The sequence below is a fragment of the Oncorhynchus clarkii genome, chromosome 31 (assembly GCF_045791955.1).
Source record: "Oncorhynchus clarkii lewisi isolate Uvic-CL-2024 chromosome 31, UVic_Ocla_1.0, whole genome shotgun sequence".
NCBI classification, from domain to species: domain Eukaryota; kingdom Metazoa; phylum Chordata; class Actinopteri; order Salmoniformes; family Salmonidae; genus Oncorhynchus; species Oncorhynchus clarkii.
In genome coordinates, this window is record NC_092177.1 from 30,233,274 (window position 1) to 30,260,472 (window position 27,199).

At 42.7% G+C, this 27,199-nt stretch overlaps 1 protein-coding gene across 2 annotated transcripts; it reads right to left on the minus strand.

Annotated features, from left to right (window-relative positions):
* Positions 1-562: 562 nt before the first annotated feature.
* LOC139390698 (serine protease 23-like) lies at positions 563-6,353 on the minus strand. Of its 2 annotated transcripts, none has more exons than XM_071138008.1 (2): positions 5,899-6,353; positions 563-3,118 (listed from the first exon to the last, which is right to left on the minus strand). In XM_071138008.1, exon 2 carries the CDS (start codon positions 3,099-3,101, stop codon positions 1,929-1,931), a length of 1,173 nt encoding a protein of 390 aa, XP_070994109.1. In that variant the 5' UTR covers positions 3,102-3,118; positions 5,899-6,353; the 3' UTR covers positions 563-1,928. The 2 variants fall into 2 exon arrangements, with proteins under 2 accessions (XP_070994109.1, XP_070994110.1); XM_071138009.1 differs by lacking the exon at positions 5,899-6,353 and adding an exon at positions 5,396-5,612 and having other exon boundaries at positions 569-3,118.
* Between the last annotated feature and the right edge of the window lie 20,846 nt (positions 6,354-27,199).

A 27,199-nucleotide genomic window follows, 5' to 3' on the forward strand; every position in this document is an offset into this window, starting at 1 on the left:
CCGGTGAGCGTTTGCCTGCTGAAGTCAGGTCAAGACCCTGGTGAGGACAAAGAGCACGTAAATGAGCTTCCCTCAGACGGTTTCTGATAGTTTGTTCAGAAATTCTTTGGTTGTGTAAACAGTTTCCTCAGCTGTCCGGGTGGCTGGTCTCAAGACAATCCCTCAGCTGAAGAAGCCGGATGTGGAGGTCCTGGGCTGGCGTGGTTACACGTGGTCTACGGTTGTGAGGCCGGTTGGACGTACTGACAAATTCTCTAAAACAACTTTGGAGGCGGCTTATAGTAGAGTGGTGAACATTTGATTTTTCTGGCAACTTTGGTAGACCTTCCTGCAGTCAGCATGCTGATTGCATGCTTCCTCAAATCTTGAGACATTTGTGGGATTGTGTTGTGTGACAACTGCACATTTTAGAGTGGCCTTTTATTGTCCCGAGCACAAGGTGGACCTGTGTAATGTTCATGCTGTTTAATCAGCTTCTTGATATGCCACACCTGTAAGGTGGATGGATAATCTTGGCAAAGGAGAAATGCTAACAGGGATGTAAAGAAATTTGTGCACAAAATGAATATTTCAGCAATCTTTTATTTCAGCTCATGAAACTTGGGATCAACACTTTACATTTTGGGTTTATATTTTTGTTCAGTATATATAAAGAGACACTGGCATCATGCATCCTAAATATATTTGTATACTGACCACAAGAGGGAACTCTAACTCCACTTCTGAAAAGTGGATTCCATTTTACAGAAGCTAGCCATTCTTTGTATACCTGCTGGTTTCCATAACACAAGAACTCAGACAAGCAATCATGATAGAAATCTCAGTTTATTAAAATATATATAGGCATTTTCAAAAAATAAAATTATTACCAACTTTCTGATTTTCCTGCCCCCCCCCATATGCTCAAAAGCAAGTTGAATATGCTGCAGGCATTCAGAGTAAGAAACCCCCTCCTAGGTTTTTAGAATGTATTTTATTGATTTCACCATCTATACCTTTGAGCCTTTTTGACATGTTCAGTGTATTGAGGCTCAATATGTTTTCAGTGTGGCTAGGTACGCCTCTGGATCATTGGGGACAAGTATGCCTTTTAACAAGCGTCTTTCTAACACAATGACAAGTTCCTGTACTCTCCAAAACCGTTCACATCCTTCAAGACATTACCTAAACAAATAAACCGTCCCGTCACCACATCTTTGTAAATTCAACTACCCACCCACACATTTAATCCTAAGTGTTGAAAAGCATGCGGTCGCGGTATTATAGAGTACAATGGGAGAGCATGATAAATATAAAGAAAATCAGTCCAGTATTTCCCTCCATTGGCTAAAGCGAGTCAGTACATTGTAGAAAATGAACGGCTGCTACCACAGTTATAAAACAGGAGAGACGGGGCGCACGCAAGGAAAGGATCAGTGCTATTCTTTTCCCTCTAATAAAAGTGGTTCTGTTTAATACAGTGGAAATATCGACTCAGTGTTGTGAAGCTGACCAGAAGGAAAAGTGCATTAAAAGCTGCTGTGATGATAGCAGATGTGTTAGAAAGGAGGCATAGACCCCGAAAAAAAGGAGCTAGTTAAGTCTGAGACAGAAAACATTTACATTCACGGAGGGAACTGAGTTTGATCCAAAGGGACATTCCTGCACTTTCCAGAGTAAGGGACAGTCACAGTGGTTCACGCCTTTCCAAGGAAAACATGTTATGGCGCATGAAGGTTTAGCAGTCCTGTTTTCTTAGATAGTATTGAAGATTTTAAATATTTATTAGGTTTAAATCCAGTTTCACTCTTGCCCGTTATAGAATGAGTCGAGGAGTAATTTCCTCCACATCTCCTTTAAGGGATTTTGTGCTTACTTGAATCACTTTTCAGTCATGAGCTTCATAGCCTCCATCTTCTCTTAGTTCATCCCCCCTCTCCTTCTCTCCCTCAGTCCTGGATACAGTCCACTCGGTTCCCATGCACCCAGTAACAGATCTGGGCAAACTTCAGCGGGGTGAATCTCACAGCCACGTTGTAGTCTCGGTTCTCCCCGTCAATCTCCAGCCACTGGTGTCCAGAGAAGATGCCGATGACTTTCCTCTCCCACCGTTCCAGAGCCGTGTCCCACACGCGGCCGTACACCCCCGAGCCGCTGGCCCCCGGCCGGGCATCACAATGCTGGTAGATCAGGTCGTTAGACTCATCCTCCACAGGACAAAAGCGGTAGACCAGCTCCCCAGGCCTGTCACTGTCAAACCCAGAGAAGTGGATGCGTTTCCCTGCCAGGTCATCAGAGGAAGGAGCCACAGACAGACGCATGAAGGGCCGGCGGTGGGGCCAACGCAGTTCCAGGAGGGCGTAGTCAAAGTCCATGCTGACCTCCTGGGGGCCCTGGATCCAGCCTTTGGGGACACGAGTGCTTTTGACCCGGACCCAGCGCACCAGAGGTATCTTGGTGGGGGTCTGACTGGGCTTGGTGCCGTTGATGTACGGAGGAGTCAGGAAGCCCACCCTCAGTTTACGGGCTCCCTTGACGTAATCCTTCCCATCATGCACGCAGTGGGCAGCGGTCAGAACGTGGCGTTGAGACACCAGGACCCCGGTGCAGCCGGTGGAGATCCTCACAGCTGTGGAGAACGGGTAGTCCAACAGGAAGTGGTCACCGCGGATGTTGAAGCGCCCATCAGCCCCGTAAATCTGTCGTTTCTGACGCCTGTGCCGACTGGTAACTCTCCATCCTCTCATTGGTGGTGGTTGAAGGGCAGGACTGATGGTTCCCTCATAATCGTCCTCGTCCTCCACATCCATAGTGGTGAGGGTACGAGAACCATCCGCATAGAGCGTCTCGAAGGCCAGCTGCTCAGTCAGGTGCTCTCGCCTTCGCTCTTGCTCTCCCTTGTGGTAGCAGCTGGCGTTACAGTGAGTGGTGAAGTCCAATTGAGTCTGAGCACTGAAGCGAGAGCGGGATAGGGGCAGGGGTACATGGGGCACCAATGAAGGGAGGTGGACGGGATCTTGGTGAAGGAGGGCTCGGGATGACAGAGAGAGGGGGAGGAGGAGCGAGAGGAGCAGCACTGAGGTGGAGGGATGAGCCAGGCCAGAGTTTGGATGTGGAGACATGGTCGTTGATCAAAACACTGAAACGAAAAACAGATACATTTTACGTACATTGAACCACAATACACAAATACAATAAATAAGGAATTCACTTATCCTTGAGGAATGGAATGGTAAAGATTAACGAGGGACGTCATGGACTTTGCGGAAACCCTGTTTGATTAATGAAGCTTAAAAACAGGTAATCACTAATTAAACAAAACGGTGTGGAGATTAGAACACTGGCTTGTCTCCCTGATTTTAGTGAATCATTCACAAACACTCACATTCCGAAATCCCCCATAAAATCAATCCACTCTCTCTGACAGGTGGATTCCAAATCCCCTCGCTCAGAACCTATACACGTGGGATCAGTTAATGCAGGTTCATGTTGCAATGCAGGTCTAAATTTTCATTTATTTTAAGAGGTAACAAGGTAGGCTGTTCCAGCCTATACTGTGGGCTATTCATAAAATGTGATTTTAAACCATGCTGCAAGGCATTAAAATGTCAGTTCTGTTGGAGGTTTGATATATTAGCCTCAGGAGAGGAACATCTGATTATGTACACAAGATAAGTATAGATGGAAGGTAGGTGTTGGGGCACACATTGGATATCAGTCGTGGTGGAAAATATGACACTGCATATGTTTATTTTTTATCCCCAATTGGTAGTTACAGTCTTGTCTCATCGCTACAACTCCGGTACGGACTCAGGAGAGGCAAAGGCCGAGAGCAGTGTGTCCTCCGAAACACATCCAAGACAATCTGCACTGCTTCTTGACACAATGCCCACTTAACCCAGAAGCACCAATGTGTCAGAAGAAACACCGTACACCTGGTGACTTTGCCAGCATGCACTGCACCCAGCCCGCCACAGGAGTCACTAGTGCACAACGGGACAAGGACATCCCTGCCGGTGAAACCCTCCCCTAATCCAGACGACGCTGGGCCAACTGTGCGCCGCACCATGGTTCTCCTGGTCGCGGCCGGCTGCAACAGAGCCTGGACTCGAAACCAGAATCTCTAGTGGCATAGCTAGTGCCTTAGACCACTGCACCACTCGGGAGGCACACTGGGAGGCACACCTTGTATCATTAAGTTTTTAATCTTGGCCACTGTGCTGTGTATGTGTGGGAAGGACTGAAGGGGACTTTATTACAGCTTGTTCAGCAGAAAGAAAAGTGTCTCAAATCATATTTATGATAAGGCTCTGGGGCAAAGTGGTGTCTGCCACCAAACATGAACTAACTTTCTATGTATGAGCGTGCTTGGCAGGCTCAGAGGGACTAGGGGAACTCGATAGGTCTGAAAATGATGGACCCTTGGGCTCTAGTGGCCTAGAAGAGAGCAGGTGTCTAAAAGTGAAACAAGACAAGTTGAGGCATAGACGTACGGACCGGATTTGCCACACAAAGAGAGATTCCCGCCACACAACTGGATTCTATATCATAGTGTAGCCAGAGAAGATACAATTACTCAAAGGTGCTCATGTTTAAACTACACTGCTATGCAGTCAAAAACAACTACACCCGTCTCTATCAGCAGTCATTACATCCTGGCCTCTGATCCCATCCACATGAAACATCTACATTTAGCCATCTTTAATTGGGTTCCATTCAATTTGCACTGACATTATTACAAACACATTGTCAGAGTACTTAACATGTGTCCACATCTAAATGTATTTTAAGAAGGCTTGGGGTAGCAGGGCTCTTAATGTCTGTATAGACTGGGCCATTTATAATGTCCATGGACTAGCTTTAATTGGGGAAAGGGGATAACCACACTAACCTAAAATAAGGAAGCATTTGATGAAGGACACAAAATAATCAATAACATAGTTCAAGAAAGTTCATGGTGAGTCCATTTTCCAAAAGTTGTGGAGGGGTGAGTTTGGTTTGGGTGACCCTCCATTTTATGTCCCAAAGTGCACAACAGTAAATTGATCCCCACATTAGAAAGATCCTCCAGCTCTAACACATTGTAGAGCCAATCAGTGCCTAACAGCCTTTTGGAATCCTCTCTTAAACAAGACACTGGACCTCAACTAATTTTGTCAACACTTTCCATCAGAATAATGTCAAATGCACTTCAATTGCAGTCAATTTAATTTGGAAAGGCAATAGAAATTGAAAAATCATTCCCATTTCCACATGGATCCCATTTCTGACAACTGAAGGTTATAGCCCACTGATAGATGCTGAGAGGTTTCTAACAAGCACCAATACACCTACTGTATATAAGCTACAAAGGCACACACACATTCCAGTAATGGACCTCTGTACACCTGAAACCTGTCAGCATTCTACAGCTCACCTTTGACCCTTAAGTGAAGACTCTGAAATTCTGAGAACAGCCTGCTACCCAGGGCCCGAGATTTGTCCTGAAAACCCCCTCACTGGGTCTTTTGTCTTTCACCAAAATCATGAGTGACGGTAGTATTGTCCCATGTCCACTCCGTGGGTTGTTGTCAGACCGCCAAAAGAGAACAGATGATGTGTACCTTGCTCTGTCACTATTGAGACGCACCAGTACAGAGGAATAGTGCTGGGAGGCAGTATTTACTGAAAAATTCAGTGGGGCTGGGGGAAAGGTAGGCTTTGGCTTTAGTTAATGTTTAGCAATGCAACATTCACTTACAGCAAGTAGTAAGCCTATCCAGTGGAACAACATGAGTTACTTTGTAACAGATTTCCCAGGCAAAAAAGTTCTTACAATGTGGCCTCTAGGTAACAAACCAGGTATAATTATATTCAAAATAATGATTAACAAATTATTAGGCTACTTACAATGGGTAAGACAATAAATGCACAATGTACCTTTTTGTTAAACAGAGTCGGTGTTTAAATCCTATTCCCGTTTTCGCCCCCTTCAAAACTACCGGGCATCTCGATTCTCCAGATTTCTCCCATCTCTTCAGTGTGACAGGTATCCCTCTCTCTTCACAGTCCCGCAGAGAGCTAGTCGCCACTTTAATAACGTCTCCAAATCAATTCGGTCCAAGCAAAGTTGATCGATGAGAGTCAACTACAAGCTTGTGTTCCTACTCAATGTGACTATCCGTCCCTGGGAGTCGCTTAAACGGCTGCTCGGTTCAAAGGCGCTTACAAATAACTGAAAATGTTACTGAAAAGACATTTAGAGGCGCTCTCCCTCACGGTCCTAGCGCCCCTGTTGTATACAAAAGCCGTAGCATGTCTCAGCTGGATAAGAATTTGCTTTTAGGATGGGGACTAGGGGAGCACATATCTGAAACATTTTGAAGCCCTCAGCTCAAGATCAGTGTGTCCTTCAGCTGCAAAAAAGTCCCAAGTGACACAGCAACTTTTTTCTCCTCTCAGGAGTAGACTTTGGCACAGGGGTTGGGAGTGAATCAAATGTGAAAAGCCTAAAGCTATATCAAATGCCACCTGCCAATTAGAGCCGAATAGATGCTGAAAAACACAAATTGCCACAGGCTCTTAGAATAATGTGTCCCTGCAGGCACGTGCACTACCTACAGGCACGTGCTCTACCTTTGCCGAGCACATGCACCTTTGCCATTCCAAAGTGCCCGGTATAAATCGCCCCAAAATGGTCTTATTTGCTACATTTCTTTGTCATTGTTGTTAAAAACCTATGGCCACAAATCGTCAAGTTCTCCACCCCAGTTGCGCCTATTAAGCTGCTTGTACGGAGCTCGGTACCCAAACATGCTTTGCTTGAGAGATGCTGTCACCGGTCGAGTGTGTGTAGCTAGCAACCTAGTTTAAATATAAACCACTGCCACAATAGCATAATAACATTTGTTTAATACTTGATGACAGTTGATTTAGCCTACATCATCATAATCATCTATATTTGGTCTGGTTGGCTGATATGCGCAGCAGAGAGGCAGAAAGAGAGCTAGGTAAATAAATCACAATCAGTAAAATAAATCAAACTAGCTAACTAGTATATTTAAATCAATCATCAACATCAATGACCAGCTGATAGTCCATCCTATTTTCCGATGTCTTTTGGAGGGACTGTAACTAGCTTGCTTACAATTTGTGATGATGAGTGAGTGTGTTGTTGTGTTGTGTTGTGTGGCGAAGACGCGCTTAGGCAAGTCTCTCCACGTATGCGCACTAACCACAGCCAATTCGTGCGCACTCGTGGTTTCATTGTGTCAATTGTTTGTAAATGTTAATCAATTCCCGATATATAGCCAATCACATATATACACTACACTATTCATCCCATTCACTGTCTTCTTTGTAAGCAACTCCAGTGTAGATCTGGCCTTGTGTTTTAGGTTATTGTCCTGCTGAATGGTGAATTCATCTCCCAGTGTCTGGTGGAAAGCAGACTGAAGCAGGTTTTCCTCTAGGATTTTGCTTGTGCTTAGCTCCATCCTGTTTCTTTTCATTGTGAAAAACTCCCCAGTCTTTTTTTGGAATCCTGAAAAACTCCCTTGTCCTTAACGATTACAAACATACCCATAACATGATGCAGCCACCACTATGCTTGAAAATATGGAGAGTGGTACTCAGTAATTGCAATAGTAAATCATTGTAAATACGATTTCTTTCTTAACTGACTTGCCTAGTTAAATAAAGTTTATATTAAAAAAATTAAATTTGTTGTATTGGATTTTCCCCAAACATAACACTTTGTATTCAGGACAAAAAGTGAATTGCTTTGCCACATTGTTTGCAGTGTTACTTTAGTGCCTTGTTGCAAACAATAATATTTTGGAATATTTTTATTCTGTACAGGCTACCTTCTTTTCACTCTGTCATTTAGGTTAGTATTGTGGAGTAACTACAATGTTGTTGAGCCATCCTCAGTTTTCTCCTATCACAGCCATTAAACAGACATTTTGTAACTGTTTTAAAGTCACCATTGACCTCATGGTAAAATCCCTGAGCGGTTCCTTCCTCTCCAGCAACTGAGTTAGCGTGGACGCCTGTATCTTTGTAGTGACTGGGTGTATTGATACACCATCCGAAGTGTAATTAATAACTTCATCAAGCTCATCAAGCATGTCTGCTTATTTAGTCTTGCCATAAAAAAGGGGTTGAATACCTTTTGACTCAAGACATTTCAGTTTTTAATTTTTTTATTAATTTGTAAACATTTCAAAAACATATATTTCCACTTTGACATTATGGGGTATTGTGTGTAGACAGTTTGAAGTCTATAACTTTGTAAATATAATTGAATTGTGCATTTATCACCATCATCACCAGCGCTTTGTAATTCAATTCAACCACCATGTACACCTCTACCTTCCTGCTGCCTGCTACTAGGTCCCTATTTTACACGTTGCATAAATAAATAGGCCTATGCTCAAAAATTGTAATTTTTTTGCTACAGAGGCGTTTGGTGTGTTATGAATTTCAAGATATGAATTTATGAAAGTCATGTTTATTTTTTTAAGCTGGAGGGTGCCCTTTTTTCATTTTGAGCACACAGAAAAAGGTCTGTGCAAGGCACTGAGTTGCTGACAGTTGCCAAAAAAGCAACAGACATGAACTTACTATAAAGGCTATAATGTAGGCTACTACAGTATTTAAAATCAAATCAAGCTTTATTTATATAGCACATTTCAGACGTGGATGCAACACAATGACCTGCACAAGAAAAACAAATAAATTCAACAAAACAATAAAAACATAACATTTTACTACACACCAAACATTGGAGTATAAAAACCAAAAGAAGAATACAACCTGAAAGACTAAAAAGCACCCTAAGGAAAAGCACAGCTAAAAAGGGGTATTTGAAGAGCCCTTTTAAATATTTCCACAGTTTTGGCTCCCCTCAGCTTCTCTAGCAGGCTGTTCTAAAGGCTGTCTCTCCATGCCTCTTGGTCCTAGGCTTTGGGATCGTTAAAAGGCCAGTGTCAGAGGACCTGAGGGACCTACTGGGTACATAACTTAAAAGCATGTCTGACATGTATTGGGGTGAACAATCCTAGATTGATTTTAAGGCAAATATATGGGGGGCTGCACTGCATCACTACAGATCCTGGTTCGATACCGGGCTGTGAGGCGACGCAAAATTGTCCAGGGTTTGACTGGCAGTGATGTCCTTGTCCCATCTCGCTCTTGCAACTCCTGTGGCGGGCAGGGCGCATGCACCCTGACACGGTCGCCAGGTGTACGGTGTTTCCTCTGACACATTGGTGTGGCTGGCTTCCGGGTTAAGTTTGCAGTGAGGCATTGCAGGGTTGTGTTTGGGAGGACACATGGATCTCGACCTTCACCTCTCCTGAGTCCGTATGGGAGTTCCAGCGATGGGACAAGACTGTAACTACCAATTGGGGAGAAAAAAGGGTGGAAAAAATGAAAAAAGACATACAAAAAGAAACAACTAATAATAAAAAACAGATGAATATTAAAATGTATTTTTAAACTCACAGGCTGCCAGTATGGTTTCCAGTGGTCCATGTGGATTATCCCAGACTCAGAACAAAACACACTACTTAAGGTATGAGTGGCAATGGCTGCCATTAAACTTCTCCATCCGCAACATTTTCCATCATATACTGTAGGATTTGATGAAACACCGGAACGAAGACACATTCATCGTTATTACTGGATCGAGTGATTATAGCCCACAGGCAGGCAGAGGAATTCCTAAGATGTTGGGGCATGTTGTGGTGGTGGTCTTCATTGTTCATCCATTCCCTGCCCACATCCCATTCAGATTTACCCACTGACCTTGATCTTTTTGGGGGTATCCTCAGGCCCTATGTGAACGTGTGGGAGATTGAACAGTTCACTGGCGCTGAAACACAGGTCTCACTCACAGGCCCCGGCACTTTCTGGAATGCTGTGGAATCTACCAGCAAGGACACAAGTCAAGCTCTCTCAACACAATGTGTCTGCTGTTGTCCTCAAGTGGGTGTGCACGCATCCTAACTGTGAATCTCACACATACCTAGCAAAGGTTTACACTTTGACCTCTTATCCCCCCTCCTTAAACTATTTTGGTATGGTTCAGCACTAGGGCCCTGTGTTTTGGTTAATTGTGTAACATGACCTGGATTTGAACCTTTATTTCAAGATTTTTCATCGTACTTTCCCCATTTATTTTCATGTCAGATGGTCCAGCACCATCCTCAGACAATTGCTTTCATTTGGTCTAATTTTCATTTCTGGAAAGGCTTAAAATAAAGGTTTAAATCCAGGTCAATGACAGGGACCAACCCCATCACAGCTTGCCTAATGCCTCCAGGAGCTGGAATATGAGATAGATTAATGAGTTTTTCACATTAACAAGCGACCAGCAGTCTGTGTTGGTAATACAGTGGATTCGAAAAGTATTCAGACCCCTTGACTTTTTCCACATTTTGTTACATTACAGCCTTATTCTAAAATGTATTTAATTGTTTTCCCCCCTCATCAATCTACAAACAATACCCCATACTGGCAAAGCAAAAAAGATTTTAAGACATTTTTGCACATTTATACATACAAAATATACATTATTTATCACATTACATAAGTAAACTCTTTATTCAGTACTTTGTTGGAGCACTTTTGGCAGCGATTCCAGACTCAAGACTTCTTGGGTGTGATGCTACAAGCTCGGGAAACCTGTATTTGGAGAGTTTCTCCCATTCTTCTCTGCAGATCATCGCAAGCTCTGTCAGGTTGGATGGGGAGCGTTGCTGCACAGCTATTTTCAGACCTCTCCAGAGATGTTTGATTGAGTTCAAGTCCGGGCTCTGGCTGGGCCGCTCAAGCACATTCAGAGACTTGTTACAAAGCCACTCCTGCATTTACAAAAAATATATAAAAACCTGTTTTCACTTTGTCATTGTGGGGTATTGTGTGTAGATTGATGAGGAAAAACAAACATTTAATCCATTTTAGAATAAGGCTGTAATGTAACAAAATGTGGAAAAAGTCAAGGGATCTGAATACTTTCTGATGCAACCATCTTCTCCTCTATAACTCCAGGGATATGTTGAGATAATGGGACATTGAGGCCAAAGTTATGGTCAATTACAGGAATTTGCCTGGCAATAGAAGCCACATTAAACTGGAGGGGTCTTATATCTTGTTGGTAGGAACAGCCCAGAAGGTGTAAATGTGTCAAGCTGCAGCCAAGCCGTCTCCACTGATGGTATCACTCTGACTTTGGGCAAACATGAACTGTGTCACAGCAGGGGAGTTAGCAAGGGAGAGAAAGATTTCCTCTGCGTGTGTTTGGCATCAAAACTACTAAGATTCCTAATCTCCTTTTTCTAGTTCCTTGTCTAGATTACCCTCTCACACACTCACGCCTCTCTGGCATTGTCTCTACAATCATACATGTGATACAATATCGAACATCAACAGACCAATTTGAAGCATTCATCATATTTCAATGAGATTTGGGATTTTAGGAGGCCCTAATGAGATGCTGTAAAAACAAAAGAATTCTGCAGGAGCCCGGTCTCCGGACTGTCTCCTGCCAGGAGTACAGTGGAACGGTTGTTCCTGGCCCGACCTGGGATTCACGCTTCACCCAGGAGAGAGAGACTCACAGGGCGCTTTGTTAAAACGTTTCGGTCCAGTAAAATGTTGAAAACGTCTCCTTTTAAAGAGCACCGTCTCCACACACTGGTCCTGAAGGTTAGTGGCCCCTCTCTCTTCCCCTCTCTCCCAGAACCATAGTAACTATTTCTGAGATGATTCAGTTGAACCAACAAAGCAGGCACCCCCCTTTCCCCCCACAGGACATGGCTGTCTTCATCATTTGTGTATGACCACTCTTCAGGGAGACGGTTATTAGTTTGTCAACCCAAGCCGGGAGAACGGGGAATGTGAGATAGAAACACAGAGTATGAAAGTGTAACTATTATGTTAAAGCTGACAAGCGGTTACATTTGTGTTTGCCTAACGTCACTGTTTCAAGTTTCTTTAGGGTTTGCTAATATATCTTATTACTTATGGCAGTCAGAGTTTGAGGCAAAGCGGATTCAGCCGGGAGGAAACAGTAAAGATTCCAGATGAGTGAGTTCACGCTGGGTATGTGTGAATAGGCATATCTCAAATTTCCATTGAAATGGTCTGCCATGCTAGACGCAAGTCAAAGCCTGCATTTTCCAAACTGTACAAACACCCTGCTCATACCCTATAAGCTATTCCTTACAGTCAAACAGAGACGAGTTCTAAAGGATTTTATGGAGATTACAGTAGCATAAGAGCCTTTTATGGTAAAGGTGATGCTCTCATTCTACGAGCATTGTAATCTATACCTTATGTCTCTCACAGGTAGGTTATAACCTCTGGCATGGTCAGTGTGCAGCTGGACACACACACTCCCTTTGCCCGTTTAGTTCCACCATGGTAGGTCCGGGGATCAGACCTTGTGTAATCACTTAGCTGACATGCAGGCCGGCCCCACGACAGTTCTCCAAGCAAACAGCGGTTATTAACAAGATCACAGGGGTTGTCTCTGTACTCTTTAATCCGATAATTCTTCAGATTCAAGCCAGTGATCTGGGCCTCACAATAGTAGAATGATCCTTTCATAACAACGGCCGCAAGTCTTGACCCCCTTACCGCCTGAGCCTGCTGTCACTAACAATTCTCAATGTCCTCCTTGGAATTCATAGCCTACAGAGTGTAACTCTTTTAGAGTGCTGAGCTATGAACACAAACAACGTCCCCTTTCTGCACTCACTCTCCAGCACTCCAGTATTTTATGGTTCTCTTTAATCGTTCAGTTATATTTATAACTCCCCCTTCCTCCTTTTCTCGTCAAAGTCCTCCCCATGTGTCTGGTAGGCCACATAGTAGTTCTCTCCTTTTGTTTCCCTCTCCCTTGTAAAAATATGCCTCGGTCTGCGTTTCATCCATAATCATGAAGACCACAATGACATTTTTTTCTAAATGCCTTTTATGTGGATTCTCATTAGTTATTATGTACAGTAGGACTATGTTTTTTCACATACAATTAACCTCTCATGTGATGCTATAATATATGCCCTCAAATCCCTCTCCTTTTCTACCCACTTTTTTTCTGTCTCTCTCCCTGTCCTCCCTGGCTCCCTTTCTCTGTGTTGGGGTGGCAGGTAGCCTAGTGGTTAGAGCATTGGGCCAGTAATTGAAAGGTTGCTAGATCAAATCCCTGAGCTGACAAGGTAAAAATCTGTCGTTCTGCCCCTGAACAAGGCAGCTAACCCACTGTTCCTAAGCTGTCATTGTAAATAAGAATATGTTCTTTACTGACTTGCCTAGTTAATAAAATAAACAATTCTCTGTGTTTCCCCTGTACCTTTCCTCCCACTGGTCTCTGGTCCTCCTGCAGGACCTACAGGGTACATCTTCAGCCCTGCTTCCCCCTCTGCATGAGGTCATTTGGCAGCGAGCAGGAAGTAATGTGAAAACACAATTATCAAAACAGAAATAAGGAATGTAAGTTAGTATCACTTTGAGGAGATGAGTCCTTAACCAGTGTAGGCATTTGAAGGGTATGGGATACGAGAGTTTGAAAACTGTGTCCTGTCACTCCACACCAACCTCTAGCCCTAACAACCCTCATCTCCATGTTTGGGCTGGAGCCATGGAAACTAGAGGGTGATCTAGCGGTCTAGTCCAGTGAGATCAACCTGATCAGATCAAACCATAAGTAGCAGGAATGGACAGAATCAATCTTGTTTTCCACGGTTTTGCATATAAAGCCAGATGGAAGATTATTATAAATTTGCCTCACGGGGGCACTACATGAGTTCCTGAATTTGTATTAAGAAGAAAGTTCACAGATAATTTGTTTATGGATCTCTCATCTTCCTAGAACCCTCTTAGAAGGGTTCTACCGAGAACCCTTTTATCTTTGAAGGGTTCCTCCTATAACCCTCTATGAACGGTTCCACCAGCCTTATTAGCATTTAAAATTCAACTCTTTGTGACGTATATAACAAAGCCTTTCTTTGAGGGCCTAACACAGGGGGCCTTACACAGTGGTGTTGGGAAACGCGTGCTTTACAGGCCAGATCAGGCTTGCAAGTCACATTGTGCTGGCTTGCAAAGGGATGTGTAATTCCAATTGGAATCCAGGCAGAGTCAGGACATCCACCAACTGGAACTTGAATAATGAGACTACCTATATCATCTAAACTGGAATAACCATCTCAGTAATAGGTGAAATACGTCCAACTACTAACAGATTGGAATAATTTTGAAAAATGTATGTATCTTTGTGTAACATAAGATTATTCAACCAGTCAATGTACAAGCAAAAACACAGATATTGAAACAAGCAATTCTGAAAATCAACCTGCAATAGAGCATACTGGAAAATATAATAATGATGGGCGTGGTTTTGAGTGTTTTACTCTACAGAGTTAAAATGACACAATCACACAGAACTCTGGTTATTAACACCAACACTGGGATTATTTTACACCACTGAGTGTTAAGTTAATTTAACTTCTGATTCAACACTAGAAATATTACACTGATGAAAAAAACATTGCCAATTTGCTGTGTACCACACAATACACTGCTGGTTCACTCATATTCCCTTTAATAATACTATTCTCTGCTCAATAAAATCACAGAAAATACTCATTTGAAAGACAGAAATCACGACAAAGATGTCAACTATGTCTGTACTGTATATGTAAAATGATTACGGGAATAGCAGATAAATGCACAAATATTCACATATAGGTAGATATTCTCACATATCTTTTTAGAGTTATCAGATTACCTAAACCACTGATGTTAAAGTTTAAACACTGAGGTAAACACTAATACTCAGGTACTATTTAAAAGAAGAAAAACATTTACAATAAAAAAGCTTATTCATATTCAAAAGGCTTCTTTGTAGAACCCTTCTTGTCTTTCAAAGAATCCTTCTTCCCACACAAAGAATCCTCAAAGAACCCTTCCTTTTAAACATGGTTCTTAGGATATGAAAGGTTCTAAGTAGAACCCTTTGCCTCGTTACAACTTTGTCTTCCAAAAAGGGTTCTTCAGATGAAAACGGTTCTTGGTAGAACCCTATACCTCCATAGACTAGGCAGCCGATAGTGGGTTAGCATTAGATCTGCACTATCGTCTAGGATTGATATGCCCAGCCGGTAATACGCTCGTGTCCCCCGCGGACCAGATCGCACATAAAGCATCCTCCATTCAGGCTGCAAAGAAATCATTTTCCTCCTTAACTAGCTTTAATGGTGGGCCGTCTGAAAAAAAACGGAAAAAATGTGTACTGTCTTAGTAAAAAAAAAAATTTTACTACCATTTTTGGATTTTCAGACAACTTAGGGTGTCGCACACCGCGTTCAGCAAAATATGTGTAACATCATACTGTAAGTTGTCAGAAAAATCTGAAAATGGTGGTGGAACATTGTGTTATATTAAGACAGTACACATTTTTTTCCGAAGGCCCAACATTAAAGGGAAAGTAGATACCACGTCAGTTGCACAACTGAATGCATTAAACTGAAATGTGTCTTCAGCATTTAACCCAAGCCCTCTGAGTTAAGGAGGAAAATGATGCCTTTGCAGCCTCAATGGAGGAAGCTTTAGTGTAGATCTAGCACCCACTATCAGCTGCCTAGGCTAATCCCTCCACAAATAACCCTTTTGGAACCCTTTTTTTCTAGAAAGGTATGGTACTCACCTTTCTGGTAAAAGTAGTTATACGTTGCTGAGGTGTAGTCAATTCTGAGGACACAAGCTCAAGTACATAGTACAAATATTTACGAAAATATTGAAATATAAAAAATCATATAGCATTTTTCTTTAAATTACTGAAAAGCCTTCTAAATATAGTAACAATCAAATTATAAATGACTTACTATAAGAGTTCATCTTTTATAACTGTAAAATAAATATGATCATATTTTGGCTCCATTTTGGCCCCATTTCATATAACTGACGACAGAGCATTTTCTGTCAAGTGTCTTCTGAGTGACTCAGAGACACAACTCGAATGTCTGCATACTCGTTACAACTTCAGCTTTATAGATGGGGCTTTCTGGCACTATAAGGTACTGGACCCTGCGACATTCACAGAGCTCTGTACAGTCGTGGCCAAAAGTTTTGAGAATGACACAAATATACATTTTCACAAAATCTGCTGCCTCAGTTTGTAGGATGGCAATTTGCATATACTACAGAATGTTATGAAGAGTGATCAGATGAATTGCAATTAATTTCAAAGTCCCTCTTTGCCATGTAAATGAACTGAATCCCCAAAAACGATTTCCACTGCATTTCAGCCCTGCCACAAAAGGACCAGCTGACATCATGTCAGTGATTCTCTCGTTAACACAGGTGTGAGTGTTGACGAGGACAAGGCTGGAGATCACATGCTGATTGAGTTCGAATAACAGACTGGAAGCTTCAAAAGGAGGGTGGCGCTTGGAATCATTGTTCTTCCTCTGTCAATCATTGTTACCTGCAAGGAAACATGTGCCGTCATCATTGCTTTGCACAAAAAGGGCTTCACAGGCAAGGCTATTGCTGCCAGTAAGATTGCACCTAAATCAACCATTTATCGGATCATCAAGAACTTCAAGGAGAGCGGTTCAATTGTTGTGAAGAAGGCTTCAGGGCACCCAAGAAAGTCCAGCAAGCACCAGGACCGTCTCCTAAAGTTGATTCAGCTGCGGGATTGGGGCACCACCAGTACAGAGCTTGCTCAGGATTGGCAGCAGGCAGGTGTGAGTGCATCTGCACGCACAGTGAGGCAAAGACTTTTGGCCTGGTGTCAAGAAGGGCAGCAAAGAAGCCAGACGGATATTCTGCAAAAGGTACAGGGATTGGACTCCTGAGGATTGGGGTAAAGTCATTTTCTCTGATGAATCCCCTTTCAGATTGTTTGGGGCATCCAGAAAAAAGCTTGTCCGGAGAAGACAAGGTGAGCGCTATCAGTCCTGTGTCATGCCAACAGTAAAGCATCCTGAGACCATTCATGTGTGGGGTTGCTTCTCAGCCAAGGGAGTGGGCTCACTCACAATTTTGCCTAAGAACGCAGCCATGAATAAAGAATGGTACCAGCACATCCTCCGAGAGCAACTTCTCCCAACCATCCACTAACAGTTTGGTGACAAACAATGCCTTTTCCAGCATGATGGAGCACCTTGCCATAAAGCTAAAGTGATAACTAAGTGGCTCGGGGAATAAAGCATCGATTTTTTGGGGTCCATGGTCAGAAAACTCCCCAGACCTTAATCCCATTGAGAACTTGTGGTCAATCCTCAAGAGGTGGGTGGACAAACAAAAACCCACAAATTCTGACAAACTCCAAGCATTGATTATGCAAGAATGGGCTGCCATCAGTCAGGATGTGGCCCAGAAGTTAATTGACAGCATGCCAGGGCGGATTGCAGAGGTCTTGAAAAAGAAGGGTCAACACTGCAAATATTGACTCTTTGCATCAACTTCATGTAATTGTCAATAAAAGCCTTTCACACGTATAAAATGCTTGTAATTGTACTTCAGTATTCCATAGTAACATCTGACAAAAATATCTAAAGTCACTGAAGCAGTAAACTTTGTGAAAATTCATATTTGTGTCATTCTCAAAACTTTTGGCCACGACTGTACACCAAAATATCAGTGGGAACTGGTTCAGAACCACTCAAAGTCCCCTAAATAGGGCACTTAACATCTGAGGTTTTAAAATCTGCAGCTTTGACGCCAATTAAACTAAATGAAGCTAAACTATGACAACATCTGCCATAGCTTGGCAATAAAATATGCTATGTTCCACAGCGCTAGCAGCTGTGTGCATAACACAGCACTTTCCCCAATATAAACATTATTTTTCATGTCACAGTAGCATGATGATAAAAAAACAAACTACTACAGTTTTGCATAGCTCAGTGACACAAGAGTTTTGCTTCCTAAAAACAGGCTTTAAGCATGAGCTGCACTTATAGATGGACAATGTATAAAAACATAATCTGGTCTTTGAATCTTTCTGATTCATAGAATGATTTAGAAGGAAGCTGGTATTTCATTTTCATGTGTGGGACTTCTGTCCCTTCCTAGGAAACCATGCCATTTGAATAACACAATTCCTCCTTTGTTTCAATGAACTGAATTAAAAATGAAATAGATAATTCTGGGGTATGTCTTCGAGGAATTCTGCCAAAGCATTCAACAAGCAGAGATTCAAGAAGTGGAGGCTCCTCCACATTCGAAGAGGAGGACCATCCTTACTCAATGAATCTCATAAAAATAAAAATGGTAAAACATGATCCTTTTAAGATAAAACTATACAAAATATAGTCACACCACCAAATAGCTGATTAAAACACACAGTTTTGCAATGGTCTACAGTAGCCTCAACAGCACTCTCTGGGGTAGCACCATGGTGTAGCCGGAAGACAGCTATTTTCCGTCTTCCTCTGGGTACGTTGACTTCAATACAAAACCTAGAAGGCTCATGGTTCTCACCACCTTCCATAGACTTAAACAGTAATTATGATGACTTCCGGAGGATGTCCTCCAACCTATCAGAGCTCTTGCAGCATGAACTGACATGTTGCCCACCCAATCAAAGGATCAGAGAATGAATCAAGTACTGAATGCATAAGCTAGCAAGCATTGCAGTGTATAACATGCAGTAGTTGACTAAAAAAGAGAGAGACAAACGGTAGTTGAACAGTTTTGAACAAATTCATTTCTTCAAAAATCAAGGAGAGGCAGCAGAGAGAGAGAGAGCTACATTTCATTCTATTTTTTTCACAGTCACTAAATTAGCTAGCTAATGCAGATAGCTAATTTAGCCTACTCACCCAGCGCAAACAGAGAGGGATGCTATTTACAGCGCATTCAGAAATAATTCAGACCCCTTGACTTTTTCCACATTTTGTTAGGTTATAGCCTTCTACTAAAATTGATTAAATATATTTTTCCCCTCATTAATCTACACACAATATCCCATAATAACAAACCAAAAAGAGGCTGTTACATTTTTTTGCTCATTTGTTACAAATAAAAAACTGAAATATTACATTTACTTAAGTATTCAGACCCTTTACTCAGTATTTTGTTGAAGAACTTTGGCAGCGATTGCAGCCTCGAGTCTTCTTGGTTATGACGCTACAAGTGTGGCACACCTGCATTTGGAGAGTTTCTCCCATTCTTCTCTGTAAATCCTCTCAAGCTCTGTCAGGTTGGATGGGGAGCGTCGCTGCACAGCAATTTTCAGATCTCTCCAGAGAAGTTTGGTTGGGTTCAAGTCCGGTCTCTGACTGAGACAGAGACCGGACTTGAACATTCAGAGACTTGTCCCAAAGTCACTCATGTGTTGTCTTAGCTGTGTGCTTAGGGTCGTTGTCCCTTTGGAACGTGAACCTTCTCCCCAGTCTGAGGTCCTGAGCGTTCTGGAGTAGGTTTTCAACAAGGATCTGTCTGGACTTTGCTCTGTTCATCTTTCCCTCAATCCTGACTAGTCTCCCAGTCCTGCCGCTGAAAAAACTCCCCACAGCATGATGCTGCCACCACCATGCTTCACCGTAGAGATGGTGCGAGATTTCCTCCAGACGTGGCCAAAGAGTTTCATCTGGCTTTCATCAAACTAAAGAATCTTGTTTCTCATGGTCTGAGAGTCCTTTAGGTGCCTTTTGGCAAACTCCAAGCGGGTTGTAATGTGTCTTTTACTGAGGAGTGGCTTCCGTCTGGCCATTCTACCATAAAGGCCTGATTGGTGGAGTGCTGCAGAGATTGTTGTCCTTCTGGAAGGTTCTCCCATCTTCACAGAAGAACTCTGGAGCTCTGTCAGAGTGACCATCAGGTTCTTGGTCACCTCCCTGACCAAGGTCCTTCTCCCCCGATTGCTCAGTTTGGCTGGGAGGCCAGCTCTAGGAAGAGTCTTGGTGGTTCCAAACTTCTTCTATTTAAGAAGGATGGAGGCCACTGAGTTCTTGGGGACCTTCAATCATGCAGACAATTTTTGGTAGCCTTCCCCAGATCTGTGCCGCAACACAATCCTGTTTCGGAGCTCTACGGACAATTCCTTCAAACTCATGGCTTGGTTTTTGCTCTGACATGAACTGTCAACTGTGGGACCTTATATGTGCCTTTCCAAATCATGTCCAATCAATTAAATTTACCACAGGTGGACTCCAATCACGCTGTAGAAACATTTCAAGGATGATCAATGGAAACAGGATGTATCTGAGCTGAATTTCAAGTCTCATAGAAAAGGGTCTGAATACTTAGGCAAACTAGTTTTTAAATATTTTTTTTTATTTTTTATATAAACCTGATTTTCACTTTGACATTATGGTGTATTGCGTGTAGATTGATGAGAAAAAACATATCTTGTCAATTTTTGAATAAGGCTATAACATAGCAAAATGTGGAAAAAGGGAAGGGGTATCAATAATTTCCGAATGCACTGTATGTTAGGTAGCTGGCTACAACATTGGAACTCTTCCAAGTCAAAGTAAGCTTTCAGTTTGATTCATTAATTGCCACCAGGACCCGCTGGTGTAATTGCTAAACTGCTTGCTGTACACTGTACTACATGATTGTAGTGGGTTTACTAATGCATTAGTTCAATTAGCTACTGTATGTTGACTATGACGTTAGTTAATATGGTGACAACGATGTAGTCTGTGTAGTGGTTAGCGGTTATGGTATGAAGGTTGGCTTAGAAAGGTTTTTTCGCTTGGTCACAGACAGTTGTTGAATGGTGCACTGTCCACAAGCTGAGAGAAACGGTGAGAGGAGGAGAGCGCGTAGATGCGCGTAGATGCGAGAAGGAATTATACAACGAGGAGAGTGATGATGCTGTTTGTATGTGGCTTCTATGAAAGTGAACTGTTGCGCGGGTGATCAGGGGTGTATTTATTCTGACGATTCTGTTAAAAAACTTTTCTGAAAAGGAAGTAAACAGTATGAAACAGGGATAAACCTACCTGAATTTGTCCAATAGAAAATATATTTTGCAACTGTTTGGACTAATGATTATATCCTAGATGAGCTAGATGCAGGCAAGGTGGTATTGAATGTGTCACTGTCTGTCACCTTGATTAAGCCAATTTGTCTCTCGACCTGTGCACCTACGTTATAAAATTTCATGATGGATATTGTTTAAAGTCAAATATCACGTAGTAGCCTAAAGCTATCATTTTTACATGGAGCTGTTTGGATGGAATATGAATGAGAGTATAAAAAAAATGTAGTAATGGGAGAAAAAAAAGTGTCCTCCCTAATCGTAAACAGCACTGACCGCCAGTGGATTCAAGCACCATTAGCATGTGTAGAATCCTACCATGGAGGGTAACAGGGAAGCAAGGACAAGGAACAAAGATCATCCAGAAGTGCCTTTTATACATGAACTGCTCCTGTAAAGAGCACAAGGAGCCATGCAGATTTAGATTCAGATATTTGGGGGCATCTGCAGGCACTTGAACCCACTGCTTCATGACCAGGTAGACAGCGATATTTCCTGTGCTAACCCTTCTATCCTATCTCCTCTTCCCTCCCCCAAATATGTCATGCCGCATATTGAAAAATCATCAAACAGGTTGTTATTGAATCACAACATGTATTGCTGCAACTGATCCAAAGACATGGGAGAGATCATACTTCACAAACCTGTATCCACAAGAGGGAGAGAGAGAGAGAAAAAACTCAAGTTATTGAGCCGAAAGGAGCAAATCTACCACAAAACGTTCGGTAAACAGGTTTGAATATTTACTGCAGACCTCGAGGTGAACTTTCCAGGTTCACTTTCAGCCCTATCTTCACGCATTGCCCTGTCCTCCCCTCTGCACACAGATTCCATACTGACAGGTGATGTATATTGCAGAGTGTTATTGAGAAGATTAACTGCCTTGTCTCTTTCGTCAAGTCCTTCCTTAAACCTGCACATGTCCATATTTGGCCCTAAATATCCACATTGACATCATGTCTCTATGAGTAAGAAGTTGAATCAGACGGGCTTTAGTGGGTGTGGTTGTGTGGTTTTTCCCTTCAAGGCTTAGAGAGCACAGCGCACCAGCACACCTGTCCTTCAGCACATACACACTACAGAGCTATGAGCCTGGCCGAGGGAGGCACCTGAGTCCTCAATGGAATGTCCTGGAATGTTATCAGCCCCCACCCACTCTCTGGAGGCACTCCCACCGGAACAATGGATGTTGCCAGGTAACCGAGCAGACTCGATGACAGGCAGATATTTTAGTGGCCACACACTGGAACTCATGGGGGGTGAGGGGAAATATGTGTGTGTACTTCAACTCACCTCTCACTCCCAATTAGTTCCACAAAACAGTGAGGGAGGACTTTAGAAAGAAATCCATGCAGTGAAGCTGCTGAAGTATGAAGTGATTTAATCAACATAAAGTTACATAGAAGGACAGGGCAGAACCCCCCCACCCCACCCCACCCCTCTCTCTCCCTGTATGCTCAATGGAGACAGTCCAAACCCAGTTCTGACAAACAGAGCAAGGACGTTTGCTACCAGATCATTCAGTCATATCGGCAGCTGTAGAGCTACCCATCTCTGCTCCCCAGCCCGCAACCAGGGTGAATCAACTGACATTAATCACATGAGGAAACCAAACAGCCATCTGCGTAACATCTCTGAAGCTCCATAACAGGACATTTCCTCTGCAATACTCTACTGCCAGGCTGGGGAATAAAGAGAAACAGCTAGGCTAATACACAGGCCCTGTTTCAGTCAATCACTCGACACACCCTATCCTATTTACCCTCTAACACTTCTCGTAGAGGGTCAGTAAGACAAATTAAACTTTCCAACAATGGATAAACTATCAGTGGATGAGCGCATATGTTTAACTATTACTGAGATCTCAAATGCAAGTGGAACTATTTTTTTTCAACATCTCTCTCTCTGCCAGAGATCTGGACTGGACTTGAGGGATTTCATGGTTCTCCTAGACTCTGCCAGAACTGTGCAAGTGAATGAGGAGTTGAGTGAGGAAGAGGAGCGAGCGGGGGGGCACAGGGAAGGATTTGTGTTTATCAAAAAAGGGAAGGAGTGAGGGGGAAATGAGAAGGAACGGTAACGTGGCTTATTTTCCTGCTGCATTCTTTCCCTCATCAGGAATTCACTGAGGTTTTGGCAGGCAGACTTTTTTTATTGGGTTTCTTCCTCTTCACTTCACAAGGCGGCCTGTTCTGGTCCCCGGCCATGAGTGCTGCAACAGTGGAGCCGTAGACGGGACTTTAAAGCAATCAGAGAGCTCAAAGAAAGGCGAGGCTGTCCGAATCCCCGTTTAAGCCTATAAACACCACGGAAACAAAGAATGCCCTCACTCCCAGTGTCAGAAGCAGGCCTCCACTCTAAGACACTTTCCACGTGACATGAAACTAATTTAAGTTGAGGATAATACTCTCACTACTGCTTCTCCATGGGCCGGACCTGTGTTTTTGTGGAGCAGTGGTCTCCTTTGAATCAGTGACAGGGAGATGAGGCAACACTAGGTCTAATAGAATTCCAACAGGCCTCATCCCTGACCCATTACGTCCTTGAAGCTATTGTTTAGACCAATCCATCACTGATTGAGGCCTATAGATAAATCCATCCGACGGGAGGTGGCTCGGTGCTCCAAAGGCCCTGACACACAAATCATCCCTGTGACAAAACACTGCAACAACAATTGTTTAATTGCAAACTTATCTGGTGGTATTAATAGCCAACTGACAAACAACAGCCTCGTCTCTGACAGCAGGAATCTTTTTGGGAGAAGCTTAAAAAAAAACATTATCAAAGGGGGGGGTTAGTAATAGCGAATCTGTACCAGGAACAAAAGCAGAACACCCTATACATGTCTCAATCTGTGCAACTATGAAACAAGTGCAGTGTGTGTGTGTGTGTGTGTGTGTGTGTGTGTGTGTGTGTGTGTGTGTGTGTGTGTGTGTGTGTGTGTGTGTGTGTGTGTGTGTGTGTGTGTGTGTGTGTGTGTGTGTGTGTGTGTGTGTGTGTGTGTGTGTGTGTGTGTGGTTCTGGTTTCTATGCATGTGTGTGCACTTAAAAGTGATGGATTTAAAAGACAGCTAATCCTCCAAATTCAGACAGCTAATTCTTAATTTCCACCGCACATCCACAGGCTGCCTTCCAAATAGTCATACCAAGGAGAGAAGACAGGAGAGAGGAAAAGAGAGAGAAATAGAGAGGGAGAGAGGTTAGACAGTGTGGGAATAAGTACTGCAAGTGACTGATTCCGAGCCATATCTGCCATTGTCAACTTTACAGCCAACCACATCTGCTTTTCTGTCACTTTCTCACCATTGCATCTGAGTGCTTTACTTGGCATGAAATCAATCAAACGATGACTGACCAACAAACCATTACATTTTGAAAACAGAGTAAAACTGGCATCACTGTAAACATAGAACTGGATAATCAACACACTTTCACACCTTATTGTGAAATAGACACAAATTACTTATTTGAAATTTGTGACAGGCACACAAAAAAATGACTTTTTTGTGTGTATTACACGATTTTCATCACAATGCATGTTGTGCTTATTGCATGATTTTCTTTCTTCATTCATCTTTCTTCATGCATTTGTGTACATTAAACAAATTCCAATGTGTTATTGCTAACATTAGCTAGGCTAGCTAGGTGGCTAACGTTAGCTTGGCTATGGATTAAGGTTAGGGTTAGGGGTTAAGGTTAGTTAACATGCTAGCTAAGAAGTGAAAGGGTTAGGTTTAGGAGTTAGGTTAAATGGTTAAGGTTAGGGGAAGGGTTAGCTAACGTGCTAAGTAGTTGCAAAGTAGCTAAAAAGTAGTTGCAAAGTAGCTAATTAGTGAAGATGCTAAAGTTATTTGTGATGAGCTTAGAACACAAAACCCTTAGGTTGCTAGAGGGTTGCTTTATACGCCCACCCATCCTCCCTGACCAACCCTCCTCCTATCGTTTCTGTCATAATTAACCTACTGTCTTTATCTGTGATTGAAAGGCACTGTATACAAAATCATGTACTACACACAAAAAAATTTACTTTTCGTTTGCCTGTCACAAAAAAAACAAGCAGTGTTTACAATAAATGTCTCCTATCCACTCTTTCTTCCTGCTCTAGTGTAGTAGAATTCCTGTAACTTTGCTGCACAGACTGCTAGCAGGGCTGTAGACGGCTTGCAGACTCCCTGTCGCTGACACTCGTCTGTGAATACTACCATTTGAGGCACGGGCTGACAGAACTGCAGGCACTAGGCCAGGCCAAGGACCAAGACAGAGAGGCTGGGCTGCAGCTGTGTCTCTGTGTTTAAGTTCAACCTCCATTCACCCCTCCAATCACTTGGCTCTTCCACATCAAATTCGCTCTTATTCAACAGAGACCATACATACTTACAAATGGGCCAATTTAAGCATACTTTCTTTCTCTTTATCCCTCCATCTCTCCCTCTCTCTCATTCACGCAATGTTAATTGTTAGGTATTTGTGAGTTTGAATCGCATTTGGGAGACCGAGTGGGTCCGTTCGGCACCTTGGGGACAGAGGGAGAGGATAAACCGTGTGTATAAGGGGACTGTGAATCAATCACCTTGGCCTGCAGGGTCTCAGGCAGCATGACAGAGGTCTGCAGACTGCAGCCATTGACCTCCTCCAGGACCCAGTCTGCTTAACCTGTCGGGAGAAGCCAAATCAGAACCAGCTGTCATATAATATGCAACATTTCTTATTAGCGACCCATGACAATCATTTCAGTGTCTGGCTGCCACGGTTCACTTCTACACCTTTCCTTGAAAACCACTGACCATCATTGCTAAAAGGGTGCTTAGACCTTCTAGAAAAAGAAAGTGAATGTCTGCTTTCTTTTGTGAGTATTGTATATTTTGACTAGCTTTTCTTTTCGCTCAGCTCCCGTGCCACCAACCTGGTCTCAGAGCATTTCGTATTATTCTGTACATAAATCCGAGATACTCCATTTAGTATGATATAAATTGTTTTGTGGATGTCCATCACCCATTTCGTAAAATATGTTACGAATTATAATTAGTATGATATGTCCAAATTTTCAAAACGTACAATATGTTATGAATTTGCAAAACGTATGATATGTTACGAATTCTAGCTAGGTGGCTAACGTTTGCTAGGCTTCGGGTTAGGGTTAAGTTTAGGAGTTAGGTTAAAGGGGTTAAGGTTATGGTTTGGTAGAATGGTTAGCTAATTGCAAAGTAGCTAAAAAGTAGTAAGTAGTTGCAATGTTGCTATTTAGCGAAAATGCTAAAGTTATCTGTTATGAGATTCAAACACACAACCTATGGGTTGCTATACATTTGCATTATACGCCCATTCTTCCTTCCTGACCAATCTCCCTCCTATCGTTTCTGTCTTAAGTAACCAAAATTAAAATGGTTTGAACAGTACAAGATTAGAGAAGCAGTACAAGATGAAAGAATGTGTTATGTTGTTACACTTTCGACTTCAACCTTTTCATAAATAAATTGTGCCTATGGACATTGTACACAATTTTGTATACAGTGCATTTCAATCACTGATAAAGACAGTAGTTACTTAGGTTACACGCGTAATATACGCCCACCCATCCACCCTCCTTTTGTTTTTTCCTTAATTAACCATCTGTCTTATCTAACCATACCAAACATCACATATCATACCAAATGGAGTGTCTTGGATTTGCGTACAGAATAATACGAAATGCTCTGAGACCAGGTTGGTGCCACATGTGGATGTGCATAATTTATGTTTTCCTATTCTGAGCACGAGTTGGAATAAGATGTTATTAAGTTACACTATATATACAAACGTATGTGGACACCCCTTCACATTAGTGGATTCGGCTATTTCAGCCACATCCGATGCTGACAGGTGTATACAATTGAGCACACAGCCATGCAATCTCCATAGACAAAACATTGGCAGTAGAATGGCCTTACTGAGGTGTCACTTTCAACGTGGCACCGTCATAGGATGCCACCTTTCCAACATGTCAGTTTGTTCAAATTATGCCCTGCCTAGCCTCGAAGGGGTAGACAGCACAAGCTCACAAAACGTGACTGCTGAGTGCTGAAGCGCATAAAAATAATCTGTAACACTCACCACCGAGTTCCAAACTGCCTCTGGAAGCAACATCAGCACAATAACTGTTCGTCTGAAGCTTCATGAAATGGGTTTCCATGACTGAGCAGCCCCACATAAGCCTAAGATCACCATGCGCAACACCAAGCGTTGGATGGAGTG